General features: G+C 39.7%; 1 protein-coding gene across 1 annotated transcript in view; it reads left to right on the top strand.

Moving 5' to 3' along the window:
* Positions 1-8899, top strand: part of PARG (poly(ADP-ribose) glycohydrolase) — a 137657-nt gene extending 128758 nt beyond the window's left edge. Inside the window, exon 17 of the mRNA XM_064594944.1 lies at positions 3850-8899. Coding sequence (XP_064451014.1) covers positions 3850-3992 — 143 coding nt within the window. The 3' untranslated portion in view covers positions 3993-8899. The remainder of the gene's footprint in view (positions 1-3849) is intronic.
* The last annotated feature ends 10029 nt before the right edge of the window (positions 8900-18928 follow it).

Here is an 18928-nt window from a genome sequence, read left to right as displayed (position 1 = left end):
CAATTTTACAGATATAAAAAGGATTATAAAGGAATGCTATGAGCAACTATTTGCCAAACAAATGGTGAAAAGGGGAATGTATTTTGGAGTGTGGTGGCACACAAACTACTGAATCTGACTCAAGCTAGAAATCAGCCATCTGAATAGACCTATAATAAGTAAAAAGATTAAATGAATAATTTTATAAAACTAACCACCAGGGCGCCTGGGTGGCTCAGTCGGTTAAATGTCTGACTCTTGATTTCGGCTCACGTCATGGTCTCAAGAACGTGGGATTGGGCTCTGAGCTCATCACAGAGTCTGCTTGTCCCTCTCCCTCTGCTCCTCTCCTGTCTTGCATGCACTCTCTTAAATAAATAAATAAATAAATAAATAAATAAATAAAATCTTAAAAATAAAACCCTAACCGCCATTTGCAACGACGTGGATGGAACTGGAGGGTATTATGTTGAGTGAAATAAGTCAAACAGAGAAAGACATGTATCATATGATCTCACTGATATGAGGAATTCTTAATCGCAGGAAACAAACTGAGTGTTGTTGGAGTGGGGGTTGGGGTGGGAGGGATGGGGGGACTGGGTGATAGACACTGGGGAGGGTATGTGCTCTGGTAAGCGCTGTGAATTGTGCAAGACTGTTGAATCTCAGATCTGTACCTCTGAAACAAATAATGCAATATATGTTAAGGAAAAAAAAAAGAAGAAGAAGAAGGTAGCGGGAGGGGAAGAATGAAGCGGGGGAAATAGGAGGGGTAGACGAACCATGAGAGACGATGGACTCTGAAAAACAAACAGGGTTCTAGAGGGGAGGGGGGTGGGAGGATGGGTTAGCCTGGTGGTGGGTATTGAGGAGGGCACATTCTGCATGGAGCACTGGGTGTTATGCACAAACAATGAATCATGGAACACTTCATCTAAAACTAATGTTGTAATGTATGGGGATTAACATAAGAATAAAAAAATGAAAAAAAAAAAAAGAATATGAATACCAAAAAAAAAAAAAAAAAAAAAAACCCTAACCGCGAAGATAAGCCCATGTTCATGGACCAAAAGACTTAATATTGTTAAGATAACAGTACTCCCCAAACTGATCTATAGATTCAGTGTAATCCCTATCAGAATCCCAGCCGACTTCTTTATACAAATTGATGAGCTGATTCTAATTCACACGGAATTTCAAAGGAATCAGAATAGCCAAAACAATCCTGAAAAATCTTGAATAAAGTCAGGAGACTCACACTTCCAGTTTTAAAACTTACTAGCACCAAGACAGATATATAGATCAGTGTAATGGATAGGGAGTCCAGAAATAATCTCATACATCTATGGTCAACTGATTCTTTGCAAGGGTGCCAACACCATTCAGTGGGGAAAGATAGCCTTTTCAACAATGGTGATGGGACAACTGGATAATCACATGTAAAAGAATGAAGTTAGAACTTTACCTCACACCATAAATATAAATTCACTCAAAGTGGATCAAAGACCTAAACATAAAAGCAAAAACTATAAAACTCTGAGAAGAAAATATAGGCATAAATCCCAGTGATCTTGCGGTTCCTCAAAAAAGTAAACATTGATTTGCCATTTGATCCAGCAATTATACTTTGGTGTTTAGACACAAAAGAATTGAAAGCAGGCACTTGAACAGATATTTGTACAATAGTGTTCATAGTAGCATTATTCAAAATAGCCAAAAGGTGGAAATAACCCAAATGTTCAAGAGATGAGTTAATCAACAAAATGTATATGCATACATTGGAATATTGTCTAGCTTTAAAAAATAAGGAAATTGTGATGTATGCTACAGCATGGATTATCCTTGAAGACATTATGCTAAGTGAAATAAGCCAGATAAAAAGGACAAATATTGCATGATTCTACTTATATGAGGTACCTAGAGTAGTCAAATGCATATAGACAGAAAGTAGAAGTGTTTACCAGGGACTGGGGGTGGGGAGGGGGAGGGAATAGAGAGTTATTGTTTAATGCAGACAGTTTCAGTTTGGAATGATGAAAAAGTTTTGCAGCTGGATAGTGGTGATGGTTGCACAACAATGTGAATGTACTTAATGCCACCGAAATGTACACTTTAAAAAGGTTGAAATGCTAAACTTAAGTATATTTTACCACAATAAAAAAGTAAAATTAAAAAATTCTTCTTCTTTGATGAAGCATTCTTAAATATGACACCAAAAGTACAAACACTAAAAGAAAAAAATAGGTTGGACGTCATCAAAATTGAAAACTTTTGGGTTTCAAAAGATACTATCGAGAAAGTGAAAAGACAATTCATAGAATGGAAGAAAATTTTTGCAAATCATATCTGATAAAGGAATTGTATCTAGAATATATAAATAACTCTTACAACACAATAATAACAAGAAAAACGATCCAGTTAAAAAGTGGGCAAAGGATCTGAGTGATATTTCTCCAAAGATACAAAAATGGCAAACAAGTACATGAAACAATGCTCAACATCATTAGTCATCAAGAAAGTGCAAATCAAAACCACAATGAGATACCACTTCACACCCAGTAGGATGGCTAGAATTGAAGTCACGTAACAGTGGTTGATGAGGCTGTGGAGAAATTGGAACCCTGACACTCTGCTGCTGGTAATGTAAAAATAGTCCAGCCACTTTGAAAAACAGTCTGTCAGTTCCTCAAACAATTAAACAGAAGGTCACCATATGACACAGGATTCTACTCTAGAGAATAGATCAAGAGAAGTAAAAACACATGTTCACACAGAAACTTGTACATGAATATTTATAGCAGCATTATTCACAATAGTACCGTCATCCATCAATGAATAATTGGATTAACAAAATGTAGTATATTCCATACAATTGAATATTTTTGGCCATAAAAAGAAATGAAGTGGTGATACATGCTACATATTGATACATGGAAACATTATGTCAAATGAAAGAAATCCCAGAAGACTACATTCTATTCCATTAATGAGAAAATCCAGAATAGGAATATCTATAAAGACAGAAGGTCAATTAGTTGTTGTTTAAGGCTGAGGACAAGGAATGGAAAAATAACAGGATGATAGGAATGCTAGGTTTCTTCTTGAGGTGATGAAATATTTTAAAATTGTGGTGATAGTTGCATTTATCTGTGAATACCATAACAACCATTGAATTGTACAATTTAAATGGGTGAATTATATGTATGTGAATTACATGTCATTGAGGCCATTTAAAATTTTTAAATTCTGAAATCCTGTCTTAGCAGATCAGAGAGCACTATAAAGGGAAGGGACATTACAGTTTATGGGACTCTTTCCTCCCCATCCCCTCTCATATAATACTAATTAAAATCCCCCAGACGAAAAAAAGAAAAAGAAAATCCCCCAGACATATTGTAGAAATTAACAAGCTGATTCTAAACTGTATATGGAGATGCAAAAAAAACCAAAACAAAACCTAGAATATACAAAACAAAGTTGAAGAAAAATAAAGTTGGAGGAATTAACTACTCAATTTCAAGAGTTATTATAACATTACAGGAATCAAGAGTTTGATACTGTAATAAAGATCAAGAAATAGATCAATGGAACAGACTAGAGAGCCAAATAGACCCTTAGTTTATACTATAATTTGAGATTCAACAAAGTTGACTGAAAGGTCCAAGAGGGAAAAGAAAGTTTTTCAACAAACATTACTGGAATAACTGGATACTCATTATGGAAAAAAAATGAACATTAACCCCTATCTCACAACATATATAATACTTCATTTAAGATGGATAAAACCATGAAGCTTTGTTTTTATTTATATATATTTTAAAGATTTTCTTATTTATTTATTTATTTTTATTTTCTTGTTATTTATTACAGAGAGAAAGAGAGAGAGAGGGAGAGAGAATCCTCAAGCAGACTCCCCGTTGAACACGGAGCCCAATGTGGGGCTCAATCCCAAGTCCCTGAGCCAAATCCAAGAGTCGGTCGCCCAACTGACTGAGCCACCCAGGCCCCCCTAAAGATTTTCTTTTTAAATAATCTCTATACCCAATGTGGGGCTTGAACTCAACCCCAAGATCAAGAGTCTCATGCTCTACTGACTGAGCCAACCAGTGGCCCCCAAACCATGAAGGTTTTAAAGGAAAACTTAGATTATCTCCATGACTTGCATGTAGGCAAAAATATCCTAGGTAGGTCAAGGAAATATTAAGCATAAGAGATCAAATTGATTAATTAGACTACCAAAATTGAAAGTTTATGCTCTTCAAAAGACACATAAAAAACATATAGGTAAGCCACAGACTAGAAATAAATATTTGTAATCTTATATCTGACAAAGGAATAGTATCAAAATATGTGAATTCTGACAACTCAGTAGAAAGAAATCAATAAAATTGGCAAAAGTTTTGAATTTCACCAAAGAAGATGTACAAATGGTTAAAATCAAAAAGACTGACAACATTGAATATTGGCAAGGCTGCAGATCAGTAGAACCCACCACCATTGGTGGGAGTGTAAAATTATACAACTAGACAAAAGGTGTTCCAGTTTCTTATAAAGCTCAAGATAACCTTATGGCTCATCAATTCCATGCCTCACATTACCTAGTAGAAAGAAGCACATGTATGCAAAAATACCTGCACAAGAATATTCATAGCAGCTTTTCCCTAACACCCTCAAATTGGAAACAACCCTAAAGTTCATGAGCAGAAGAATAAATAATCTTTGCCATATTCATACAACAGAACACTACTCAGAAATAAAAAGGAATGAATTACTGATAAAAACAACATGGATGAATCTGAAAAGGATGCTGAGTGAAATAAACCTACACAAAAGAGGACATACCATATGTTTCCATTATAGGAAATTCTAGAACAGGCAAAACTAGTCCATGGTGAAGAATCAAGGACAATGTTGTCTGTGAGTAAAGGGGTAGAGGATTTACTGGAAGGGGGGCATAAGAAAACCGTCTAGCATGATGGTGATAATCTATATCTCCATAGCAGTTTGGGTTACACAGATGTATGCAATTATTAAGATTTAGCAAATGTATACCCAGTATGTCTACATTCATTTAATGTGTATTTTACATTAAAAATTATAAAGAAATACTGAGCTCTATTTAATGATGTACATGATAAAATACTTAAGGGGAAATGTAGTGATGTGGACAATTTACTTTGGGTTTTCTCTATATAGTATCATGTCATCTGCAAATAATGAAGGTTTGACTTCTTCCTTACCACATTGGATGCCTTTTATTTTTTTCAGTGCTGTCCAGTTGCTGTGGCTAGGACTTCCAGTACTATGTTGAATTAAAGTGGTGAAAATGGACATCTTTGTCTTGTTTCTGACCTTAGGGGAAAAGCTCTCAGTTTTTCCCCATTGAGTATGATGTTCACTGTGGATTTTTCATATATGGCCTTTATTATTTTGAGGTATGTTCCCTCTAAGCCTACTTTGTTGAGAGCTTTTATCATGAGTGGATGTTGTACTTTGTCAAATGCTTTTTATGCATCTATTGAGATAATCATATGGTTTTTATCCTTTCTCTTATTGATATGATGTATCACATTGATTGAATACTGAACCACCTTTGTATTCAGGAATAAATCCCACTTGATTGTGGTGAATGATTTTTTTAATGTATTGTTGGATTCAGTTTGATAATATTTTGTTGAAGATTTTTGCATCTAAGTTCATCAGAGATATTGGCCTGTAGTTCCCTTTTTTTTAGTGTCTTTATCTATTTTTGGTATCAGGATAATGCTGATCTCATAGAATGAATTTGGAAGCTTTCCTTCCTTTTCTATTTTTTGGAATAGTTTGAGAAGAATAAGTATTAGCTCTTCTCTAAATGTTTGGTAGAATTTTTCTGTGAAGCCATCTGGTCCTGGCCTTTTGTTTGTTGGGAGTTTTTTGATTCTTTGCTGGTAATTGGTCTGCTCAAATTTTCTACTTCTTTCTGATTCCAGTTTTGGAGGTCTATGTTTCTAGGAATTTATCCATTTCTTCTAGGTTGTCCAATTTGTTGGCATATAATTTTTCATAATATTCTCATAATCCTTTGGATTTCTGTGGTGTCAGTTGTTATTTTTCCTCTTTCATTTCTGATTTTGTTTGAGTCCTGTCTCTGTCTCCGACTTTCTCTTTTCTTTTATGAGTCTGGCTAAAGGTTTAGCAATTTTATTGCTCTTTTCAAAGAACCAGCTCCTGGTTTCATTGATCTGTTCTATTGGTTTTTTGTTTTTGTTTTTTTTAGTTTCTATTTCGTTTATTTCTGATTTCCTTCCTTCTACTGGTTTGGGGTTCTATTTGTTCTTTTTCTAGCTCCTTTAGGTGTAAGGTTGAGTTGTTTATTTGAGATTTTCCTTGCTTCTTGATGTAGGCCTGCATTGCTATAAATGTCCCTCTTAGAACAGCTTTTGTTGTATCCCAGAGATTTTGGACCATTGTATTTTCATTTTCATTTGTCTCCATGTATTTTTTTAAATTTCCTATTTGATTTCTTGGTTTACCCACTCATTGTTTAGTGGCATGTTATTTAACCTCCATGTATTTGTGTGCTTTCCAGATTTTTTCTTGTGGTTGATTTCTAGTTTCATAATGTTGTAGTTAGAAAATATGCATAGTATGACTTCAATCTTCTTGAATTTGTTGAGATATATTTTGTGGCCTAACATATGATCTATTCTGTTCCATGAATGTTCCATATACATTTGAAAAGAATGTGTATTCTGCTGCTTTAGGATGGAATGTTCTGAATATATCTGATAGATCCATCTGCGCCAATGTGTCATTCAAAGTCACGTTTCCTTTCTGATTTTATTTGGGTGATCTATTTGTTGATGTAAGTGGGGTGCTAAAGTCCCCTACTATTATTGTATTACTACCAGCTACTTCCTTCATGTTTATTATTAGCTGCTTTGTGTATTTGGGTGCTCCCATGTTGGGTGCATAAATATTTCATTGCGTTATATTTTTGAGGTTCATTTATGCTGTAGCATACATAGTACTTATTTCCCTTTCATGGCTGAATAATATTCCATTGTATGTATATACCACATTTTGTTTATCTTTTCACCAGTTGGTGGGCATTTGGGTTGTTTCCACTATTTTGGCTATTGTGAATAATGCTGCTATGAACATTCACATTCAAGTCTTTGTAGGAACATTTTTTTTTCTGTTGGAGAATTTTTCTAACCAAGGAATTTCAATGTCAATGGTAACTCTGTAGTTAACATTTTGAGGAACAGCCAAACTGTTTTCCATCATGGCCACACTGTTTTACATTCCCATTTATCAGTGCATGGAAATTCCAGTTTTCCACATGCTCACCAACACTTGTTATTGACTTTTAAAAGAATTTTTTAAAAAAGATTTTATTTATTTATTTATTTATTTTAGAGAGAGAGAGAGTGCATGTGAGCGGGGGGAGGGGCAGAGACTGGGAGAGAGTATCTCAAACAGACTCTGCACTGAAAGCAGAGCCCTGCGTGGGGCTTGCTCTCACGACCCTGAGATCATGACCTGAGCCAAAATCAAGAGTCAGATGCTTAACTGACCAAGCCACCCAGGTGCCCCAATTTTCTTCTTATTATAGACATCTTAGTTTGTGTGACATCTTATCTCACCAGTGATGTTGAATATCTATTTAGGTGCTTACAGTTTGTTCATATATCTTCTTTGAAAAAATATTCAACATTCAAATCTTTTGCACATTTTCAAAATTTTTTTATTATTGAGTTATAAGAGCTTTTTTTAAATATTTCAGGTATAAGTCTATCATTGGTTATATGACATACATATAAATATTTTCTTCCAGTCTGTAGGTCATCTTTTCCATTTCTTAATGGTGTTCTTTGAAGTGTAAAATTGTTTTTATTAAATTCAGTTTATCGGGTTTTTTTTTTCTTATCATTTATACTTTTGGTGTTGTACCTAAGAAATAATTGCTTAGCCCAAAATCACAAAGATTTACTCCTGTGCATTCTTCTAAGAGTTTTATCATTTACATTTAGGTCTGTGATCCATTTTGAGTTAATTTTGCATATGGTGTGAAGTAGGGGAGTCAATTTCATGTTGATATCCAGTTGTCCCAGCACCAATTACTGAAAAGGAAGGCAGAGTTTTAATTGGATTGAAAATCTTTGGTGGCTACCACACCTAAAAAGAGCCATCCAGAGACTGCATGGGTCTTTCAAGGCTTTCTTCATAATTCGGTTACAGCTTGCCTTTTCTGATTTAACAGTCCATAGTCCATTTGCACATGTTTCTTCAAATTCAAATCAGTCCACTTACTCTTCCCTAAATAACATCTTTCTCTATACTTTTGTTTGGGCCCAATAAGTACATTTGCTTTTTGCCTTTCAACATTTATCTCCCTTCTAAACCCAGAAACAAGAATTGGCTCTGCAAAACTTTCTCTAACCCTCCTGAACCTGATCCCATTACTTCGTTCCAAGTCTCTATAACGGGTATCATCTGAATACTTTTCAGTTCGGTAAAACCTTTCTCTCTTTCTCTCTATTCCCCGCCCCCCATTGTCACTAACACAAACAAACAAACAAAAACCTCTTCGACTTAATTCTGTATTTGTTTGATTGATCTCCCCTGCTGGAGAGAGACCTCTTTAGAGCAGGACTGTGTGCCTGATTGTTTCTCTTCCCAGATTTAGCACAGCATCTTTAGCAGGGAAAAAGTGATAGATAAATACTTATTGATTTACTATTACTAGTATCTCAAGGAACCAAATGGATGGGTAAATTTGCACTTATGTGAAATATTCATTCATCTGTACATGAAAACTGTGTCTGGAAAAACTACAAATTCAGTATCTGTAAACAGATTGTCTTCAGTGTATTTAGAAGCTGGATATGTAAAATCTATGCTGACGTCTTTTGTAAAGTGAAGTTTTTAAAGTAAAACAATCATTATTATATATGATTACATATACTTTACAAATTTTATATCATTTAACGATCACTGTTCAATAACTTCTTTTATCCATGGGTTCTTGTCTGTTGTTCTGCTGTTTTGGTGGATTTTCTGAAGGTTAGACAAACTGACAGCAAACTTACAGGCTCTCAGGGACAGAATTCTGAGTGACAGTGCAGTGCACTCCAGGAAGACATCGGTAGTGAGCTATAGTCAACCGTAAGTCTGACCTGGATTTGAATCCCAGCTCTGCACATCCTGGCTGTGAGGCCCTAACAGCCATCTTCACTGAGCCTCAGGTTCCTCATTTGAAATAGGGGCTAATGACAGCTATCTTGCAGGGCTATGGAATGAATTAAAGGTGAACACTGTGAAGCATCCATTTAGTGACAGCATTTAGTGGGTGCTAGTACTAGAACCCCCCCTTTTCTTGCCAGTTCTATACATTGCAGCATGATTTCATTCTACCTACTAATGCTCTGCTTTTTACTTCTCACATACTTTACCCTCCAATTAACAGTCCCAATGGCCCAAGGACTTTTGCTACAATAAGTCACTTTCAGATGCTAGGACAAGTTTATCTCTAAAAGTGGGAGCTGTCTGAATTATCCATGCTAGATTTGACACACTATCTTATTCTACACACAGAGGACAGTTAAGAAATCAATAATCATTATAATAGAGAGTAGGACACATGTCTTCTGCCACTTTTAAAAGCCCCATGGCTTTCTCTGGCTCATCATTGAGAGGATCCAGCCAGTTGGAAGATGAAGGAAAGCCTGGGCCTGCATAGGGATGGTAATCACATCCAGAGCCAGGATCCTGGGCAACGATTCAACATCAATTGATCTGGCTCATTGATTGACCATCCTTATCAGAACACCAGACTTTGAGTCCTGAGCTAGAACTAAGTTTCAGATGAAGTGAGGCAAGCTATATATTTTAGCTTTTCATGAGATTGTTTAAAAGATTAAACAGCTGCTACTTTGCCTCTAAGAATAATTAATTTCCAGTCCCTTGGCACCATGTTTCAGTTTAATACCATTTAGAGGAATTGATAATTGCCTTGCCTTTATTGCCTTCAGAAAAAAAAAAAGTCCTTAGATGGAAATTTTCTTTTGTTTCCCTTCAAATTCATGGGCACTCATTCTCTCTGAGCAAACCTGGAGGGCACTAGTCTGTTCTGATTTTTTTCCCCCTGAAAATATATTGTCACTGTGAACAAGGTAATCAGTACCTCTAATGTGCTTTGAACACTCTGCCACTGATTAACATCAGTACGGTGCCTGGAGAATGTTCTCCCTCCTTACTTGATTTCCATCCTTAGGAAACAAAAAGAAAAACCCATAAATTCCTTCATATGGTGGATAAGTATATTCAAAATCAGATTCCAGCCTATGTTTCCAATTTGGCTTCATCTCTCTTAATAGGTTACCTTTTCATCCTACCCCTTCTTTTCATTGGAATTTCCTTCCTCTTTTTTCAAACCAGTAAGTTCCTATTCATCTTTGCAGATCCAGCCCCAAAGTGACTTTCTTGGGGAAGCTTTCTCTAAACTCTCAGGCAGAGTCAGCCCTTCTCCTCCCAACTGCATGGTACCCACAGCCCCTCACCATACAGAGCAGTGTTTCTAAAATTTTGGCGTTCCTATTAAAATGCAGATTCTGATTCTGGAGCCAAAGACTGTGCGTTTCTAACAATCCCCCAGGTGACACCGATGCTGCGGATCCATGGCAACACTTTGGTAAGAATATAGAATTCCCAGCACAGGGTTTTGTTCTTATTTGTGTGTATCTGTCTGTCTCCTCTTTCTGCTTTAGCAGGACAGTGACTGACTGTTTCATCTCTGAGTGCCCAGCACTGACTGAACACTAAGCCAACAGCAAAACCCTGAATATTTGTTGAATGATGATAACTCCTCCCCTGTCACACTTGCTAACATCAGCTTCCCCTCCTCCACCTTTATAACCATTACATAGACTTTTATTCTGCTGTACTTTTTTTTCTTCTTTATTGCAGGTGTTTCATTTTTGGTGTTTTTATTTTTAAGGCAGACATGGATATTGATTGCTTTTTAACTCAGGAAAGATACTTAAAGAAAAGATACAAACCATGTGGTCCTGCAGCTTTTATTAAGATAAAGGAGCTGTCAGCTTCTCTTGCTGAGTGTCTTGAAGATTCCAGCGCTCAATCTCACTCCGTATGCTTCATGTCTTTTGTGAATGTGGCTCAGAGCCAATGAAGGTGGGCTTGGATTTCATCCTCATTAGGTTCCAGTTAACTAATGAGTATCCTAGTTTTACATGTACTCTGAGGTTGGTGGAAGAAGGATAAAGTTTGTGAAGGATGAGTGGTCCCCGTGCATCCCATCCCAGGATAGTCTGGGGTTCGCTTTGCAGGCTGAGCACTCAGGAGTGAAAAGGTTCTCATTTTTTCAACCAGGTCACCTCCCTAAGCCATTCTCTTTTTCTTTTTCTCACTGGCTTGTCTTTTTTTTTTTTTTTTTTACATGTACACTTTTGTAGTCTGATAGGTACAATGGGTTGTAACAAGCAAAACTAAATTATATAATAAAGTGATACAATGTATACATGGAATTGACTTGCAGTGAGCATTTGAGATGATACAGTTCTGTACCACTTTAAAATATTAATCAGCCATAGGATGTCCCACCTGGAAAGAAACTTGCAGAGATCATCTGGTCTAACCCTATCTTCAGATAGGGAAATTGAGCCCAGAAAAACCAGGCAGAGAGAGCATGTAAGCCAGGACCAGAAAGAGGACCCCTGAACCTGATAGGAAGGGCCAGCCACCTGCAATACATTCCTGTGTCTGGGAGACTCTGGGGCCCCTTTTGGCCTCTGCAAGCTAATTTTTCTTTCTTTCTCTTTCTTTCTTTCTTTCTTTCTTTCTTTCTTTCTTTCTTTCTTTCTTTCTCTCTCTCTCTCTCTCTCTCTCTCTCTTTCTTTCTTTTCTTTTTAGGTTCCAGGTGCATTACTATTTACTCAAGATTTCTGTTGTTCTTCCTCTTGACTCATATTATACCAGCTTTAACCCTAGCTTTAACTTTTCTCATCTCTGGCTTCCAGCCCTGCACTTGCCATCAGACATGACTTAGGCTGGGTCACAATGTCCTGTTTAATTATCTGTTTCTACGGCATAGACTGTAAGCCTCTTGAGGGCAAAGATCATGTCATGCTCACTGTCCCCAGCACAGTATCTGGCACACACTGCAGTCTCAGGAAAGTGAGAATTTACTTGTCAGGAAAAGGAGAGCCTTAATGCATTCAGTTGGCACTCATATTTTGCATGCAGACCTCTTTGATACTCACTGACTAATGTCTGGCTGCAGGCTTAGCTCAGCTTTTGAAGGATATTATTATGCTCTGACCCAGAGACTAGTTTATTAAACTCTGTTTTCCCTTTTCGGGTCTCTTTCATTATGACTCATGTTACCTTGAAAATTGGTGTTAGTGTTCAGAAGCAGCTACAATATTCTCAGAAACAGCGAAGAACACTATAATTCATCAAAGCAAAAGCCATTGAATGTCTGCCACCCATTTGCAACAGAAGTGTTCAGATCTTTTCAAAAATATTTATTTATTTATTTATTTATTTATTTATTTGAGAGAGAGAGAGAGAGAGTGTGTGTGTGTGCGTGCGTGAGCACCTGAAGGAACATGAGGGGGGTGGGGCAGGGGCGAGAGGCAGAGGGAGAGAGAGAGAGGGAGAGAATCCCAAGCTGACTCCCCGCTGAGCGTGGAGCCCAATGCAGGACTCCATCTCATGACCCTGAGATTGCAACCTGAGCTGAAACCAAAAGTCGGACACTTAACCAACTGTGACACCCGGGTGCCTCCAGAAGTGTTCAGATCGTAATGACTAAAGTAGTATCTTACCAGACTGTTTATCCCACTCCCTAGGCCCACCAAATATGTCCCATTGGGTTGTTTCATCACACAATTTACAGGAAACTCAAGCCCTTCTTAAGAGAGATGTAGCTTTCTTACAGCGCAGGCAGCGTCTTCTCACATCAGGGGCCTGGATTGGATTTTCCGGGATACTCCCTGAGGAAGCCCATCAGGTGGGGCACGCGGGGCTGCCTCCCGGGCGCTCATTTCAACAAATGGTCGGCGGCTTCCTGCCCCCACCTCTAAACAGTTGCCAGTCCAGGTCAGGGCGAGGGCGGGGCGGGGTGGGGGGTGCGGCTCGGCCCTGGCAGCTGCGCGATCTGAGGCGGGTGAGCCGAGCGGCCGCAGTAATTGCGGTTCGCAGGCCCAGAGCCTCATTGGAAGGGCGTTCTCGCCTGCGGCCCTTGGCAGGGGTGAAGCGCGCACGCGGAAGAGCCTGACGCACGAAAGCGGGGAAAGGTCTTTTCAGCCCCGACGTTGGGTCACCGCGGGGGTGCAAAGCTCCGGAGGCCCGAGCGCACTGCGGGGCGTCACCACCAGGGGGGGCCCGAGGCCGGCCCCAGAGAGCGCCCCCGCGGCCGCGCGGGGTTCCCACCCACGTTCCCGCGGCTCTGCTCGCGTGCTGTGTCCCTGGATCGCGTCCGTGTACTCACACGTGGGGGAAGGATGTCTGGCCCCAGCCTGCCTTTGCAGCCTCCCCTCCTTTCTCTACCTCTTCCCAAGCCGGCGCTCCAGGAAAGGACCCCGCATCCCTTAAACAGCCAGGCAAGGTCGCCTCCCTGGGGGCTTTCCTTCCTGCTGCTTCTGCCCGCGTTCACCCAGTACACAGCCTGTAAAAATCTTACTCATGGTTCAGGGCTCCAGCCCAAAGGCCCTCTTACTTCCCCACCCCTGCCCACCCTACCCTATAAGGGCTTCCCTGAGCTCCCAGTTCCACCAACTGATACCGCCTAGCCCACCGGAAGCCAGCACGCAGGCGGCGTCCAAGAGCTCGTCTGGGACAACAGTGGTTCACCAGCGGGATGCCTGCCACGCATAGTCCACACCTGGGGTGGCAAGAAAGGAAGACGCTGCTGCTGGTGGTGATGAGCTATTTGGGAGCCCAGGTGCTGGCCACCTGCTCTCCACCCGCCGCTGGACTCCCAAGCAGAGGGCTGCCACAGGCCTCCTCGGAGGAACGCTTCACTTGCTGAAGACGGCACAGAGGAGCAGAAACCCACCAGACTCGGACGTGCAGCTGCCTGTGAGGACACTGTGGCAGGTGCCTGCGCCTGGAGGGACAGCGAGGCCTGGATTGTTGTTTCCTTCATTCCAATGCCTGGCTGTGACCTCCCCTGGGGTCTTGCTCTGGGAGGTGGGAAGCCTCAGCTGCTGCAGGGGACGGGGCTGCAGAGGGTTGGAGGCTGAACTTGCATCTGTACCCTCCTGCTCCAGACAGAACCCAGAGTCACTGCAGTCTCCATGTCTGCGCCCCCTGGCCTGGCACAGACTATAAAGCACCAGCTGGAGACAGAGACTTGATGCAGAGGCTTGGCAGCAGGGGTTCCATCTTCCAGGGATGAAGCCTGGCCTGTCCTCAGGAGGTTGGGGGCCAAGGCCCCGAGCCGGGGGTGGGGGTGGGTGGGGGGGCAGTGGAAACCTGTGGGAGGCAGCTATGACTGTGGGGAACTAGTCAAAGTGCTTCTGGGGCCTTCCTGTGGAGCTGACCACTCCAGTCGTGGGCACAGACTAATGTTATATCACAGCTTTATCAAAGAAGGCCTTTCTCCACTCTGGAGCACATGCAGATTACTTTTAATATGCTTTATGTTTTGGAACAACTTGTTTTTCTTTATATGGTAAAAGTTCCCCTTTTAGTTCTTTTTTGGGGTGATGAAATGTTCTAAAATTGATTGTGGTGATGCTTTGTTCAACTCTTGGAATATACTAAAAATCATTTTAAATTGGTGAATTGTGTGGTATATGGGTTATAGCTCAATCAAGCTCAGCCCAGAAATAAAGCCACACAAATATGCCCAGCTGAGTTTTGACAAAGGTGTAGAAGTAATTCAGTAGAGGAAGTGAGATAGGGAAACTGAAGGGACCCCATGAAGCCCTGCTTTTGCTCCTTTTCCTGCCTCTACTCTTGCTAGGACCTGCACCCTCGCCTTACACCTGCCTTATAGCACAGATAGTATATGTCCTCCTTGTCAAGGTCAAGGAGTTAATGATTTCTTTGGAGTCCTCTAGCACAATAGATAATACTAAAGGGGTGGCTGGGCAAGGTTGTCATGTCCGGACCACCAACTCTAGACACCTTGCTGCCAAGACCCCCGGCTCCAGGCATAAGTGACTTATGGAGGACACCTGAGCACTTGTCCTGGTTTTGACCAGTTCCTGCATGCTTGAGAGGACACATACACCAAACCACCATCCTCAATAAACATCCCAGACCCCAAGCAAAGATGAGACTCTCTCTTCTTCCCTTTCTGAGTCTCCCAGACACTTGGTCTATTATACTCTATCACTGATGCTATTCAATAAACTCTGCTCTCACTCTCTCGGCTTGCGTTTGATTTCTACCCTGTGCAAAGCTAAGGACTCTCTTGACTGGTCCTGTGGGAACCCCTCTGGGTCCTCAGACCTGGCCAGCCTATATCAGAAGGATTGCCTTTTCAACATATTGTGCTGGAGCAATTGTAAAACAAACAAACAAACAAAAAGGAATCTCAACCTATCTCACACCTTACACAAAAATTAACTCAAAATAGATGATGAGCTTAAATATAAATGTAAAAATAGAAAACTTTTTTGGGAAAAAAAGAGAAAATCTTTAGGACCTAGGGCTAGGCAAAAAAATTCTTAGACTGGAAGCCAAAAATATGAACCATAAAATTAAAAATAAAAAAATCTGGACTCCACCAGAATTGAAAACTTTTGTTCAGTGTAAGATCCTCTTAAGAGGATGAAAAGACAAGCTGTAGACTGTGGGAAATATTTGCAAATCATAGGGCTGACCAATGACTAGTATCTAGACTATAAAAAGAACTCTCAAAGCTCAACAGTAAAAAAAAAAAAAGCATCCAATTAGAAAAGGGGATAAAAGACAAAATTCACTGAAGAAGATATACAGATGGCAAATAAGCACTGAAAAGATGTTCATTAGCCATCAGGGAAATGCACAGTAAAGACATAATATCATTATACAGCCATTGGAAAGGCTAAAATAAAAAAAAAATAGTGACCTCATCAAATGTAGTTATGGGCAACATGAGGGATTCTCCTGTGATGGAAATGTATTGTATCTTGACTATATCATTGTCAGTATCCTGGTTGTGATATTGTACTATAGGTTTGCAAGATGTTACCACTGGAAGAAACTGGATAAAGAGTACAGAGGATCTCTCTGCATTATTTCTTACAACTACAAGTGAATCTGCAAGTATCTCAAAATAAGAAGTTTAAAAATGTCCCCTATCCATAACTCTGAATTTAATAACTTTGCTTTAAGATAACCATGTGCATAGATTAAGCTTAATTTGAACATATCTTGAAATTAAAAGATGATAGACTGGTTCTGAGCTATTGGGACCTGAATTAATGAAGCTTTCTTTCATGCATAGGTCACCACCCACCAAGCACTAAAAGGAGAGAGTTTGGAGAAGTGGAAGGTTGGACTCCTTTGGGCAGAGGCTTGTCCAGAGAAGTCCTCAACAGCCTGGTGCCTCATGGGTTGTGCCCTCTCTAGCGGAGGGTGTGAAGCATGTGACAGACAGACTGGCTCATGGAAAGAGCCAGGATTAAGAGGGAGGAGGCCAGGCCTCTGCCCCTGGCCATGTTCTGTGATCCTGGGCAAATATCAAAACCTCAGTGGGTTCTCAGCTGCTGGCTCTGTTAAATGGGGATTGAGACTAGAGCTGGAAGTCTCAGAGTTCTACTCTGATATTTCTTCATTGATACACAGAGCATCACTCTGCCTCCACCTATGTGGTTGTTTATAAGTGAACTCTGCAAATGTCAGTTTCTTTGTCTTTTAAATATAAGATTAATTGAGATGACATCTAACCCAGCTGTCTGGTGGGAGCAGTGATCACTGTGGTAACAAAGCAAACAGTGTGAGGTCTGGCCAGAGTCCACAGAGAATGGCTCATGTTGAAATTAAAAAAAAAAATGGCACTGTAGGAAGCACCAAAAAAAATTATATTATTATATACTTGCAGTCATTAAAGTCAGGTTTATAAATATTTAATCACATGGGTAATGCTTAAGTTATACTAAGTAAGTGAGGTATGATCTCAACTGTATGTGTAAAAGGTACATTTTAAAAAGTGAGGATAAAATCTGCCCAGAAGCTAACAATATTTGCCTCTTGCTGATGACCTGTCCCCTTTGATAGCTTTCTTCAAAATAATAATATAATGAGATGGGAGAGGAAAAGAACAAAAAAAAATGTACTCAAACTGTAAGCAGACTTTAGTGGGGAGCTAATAGAGAGGGTAAAATGGGGCCATCCCTACCCTGCCTGAGGATAAGAAGGAGCCCTCCCCAGGAGAAGATGGAATTGAGGGAAAACCATGGAGTTCTGAGTGGTTCTCAAATCAAGGAATGGGGCCATCAACAATAGCATTATATTCATTTTCTCAGGCCACCGTAACAAAGTGTCACAGAACAGAGAGCTTAAACAACAGAAATTTATTTATTTTCTCACAGTTTTGGAAGTCGGAAATCCAAGATCAAGTTGTCATCAGGGTTGGTTTCTTCTGAGGCTTCTTTCCTTGGCTTGCAGATAGCTGTCTTCTTCCTCTGTTCTCACATGATGTTCCCTGTGTGTGTGTAGATGTCTGTGTCCAAATTTTCTCTTCTTACACAGACACCAGTCATACTGGATTAGAGCCCACCCTAAAGACCTCATTTTAATTTAATTACCTCCTTAGCGACCTTATCTCCAAATAAGATTACATTATGAGGTACTGGGGGTTAGAACACCAAAGTATGAATTTGGGGGGGGATACAATTCAAGTTATGACAAGCATAAATTACCATATGACTAAAGCATCTGTAAACAAAGTTAAAAGACAAGTGACAGAGGAAGAGAAATAAATATTTGCAGCATTTAAAACCTACAAAGAATTCTTATTCAGAATATATACACAGAGCTTATGTGAATCAATAAAAAATGTAAACAATCCAACGGAAAAATGGACAAAGAACATGAATAGGAAATTCACAGGAAAGGAATACAAAATTATCAACATATAAGAAGATTTTCAACTTCCCTTATCAGTTTTATGCAAACTAAAAGTGACATTTTTTCATCTATCAGATTGGCACAAATTAAAAACACTGATAATAACAAGTCTTGGCAAGGATGTAAGGAAGTAGGAACTCTCAAATGCTAATGGGAAACATAAATAGGCATGGTGTTACTGAAGACAGAACCTGTTACAATGTAAAACATGCATATATTTTAGCCCAATATTAAACTTCTAGGAATCAAAGTTACCAAAGAAGTTGCACATATGCTAAAGGATATATGTAGGAGGATTTTATTTCTGTAAATGTCAAAAATAATGTAAATGTTGGGGTGCCTAGGTGGCTCAGTCAGTTAAGCATCTGACTCTTGATTTCAGCTCAGGTCATGATCTCAAGGTCATGATCTCAGGGTCGTGAGATGGAGCCCCACGTAGGGCTCCTTGCTCAGCGGGGAGTCTGCTTCTCTCCTCCCTCTCCCTCTGCTCCTCCCTTCCACTCATGCTCTCTCTCTCTAAAATGAATAAATAAATCTTAAAATATATATATAAATGTTCATTCAATGGGTGAGAAGTTAAATACAATCATTATACACTCTTACAATGAATACATTATACGCACTAAAATGAATTAGGTGGTCCTACACATCCTGAGATTAAAACAAAGATCTTTAAGACAAGGGGGGAAAAAAAGTAAATTGCAGAACTATATTCTCATGGATCCATTTAATGTTTTTGTAAATGTGTATTTGTATAGTAGTCGTAGTACACAGACAATTTTGTAAAAATGTTTACCAAACTGTGGCCATGTCTCAAAGCTTCTCAGTCTTCTGAGAATGGCAGCTATCCTCATGGGAGCCTTGATTGCCCCAAATG

This window comes from Mirounga angustirostris, unplaced genomic scaffold, assembly GCF_029215605.1.
Source record: "Mirounga angustirostris isolate CCGP_5_RB_7025 unplaced genomic scaffold, mMirAng1.0.hap1 SCAF_6, whole genome shotgun sequence".
In the NCBI taxonomy this organism is placed as follows: Eukaryota; Metazoa; Chordata; class Mammalia; order Carnivora; family Phocidae; genus Mirounga; species Mirounga angustirostris.
The sequence above is the reverse complement of the archived record's forward strand: the minus strand, read 5'-3'. Positions and strand labels throughout refer to the sequence as shown.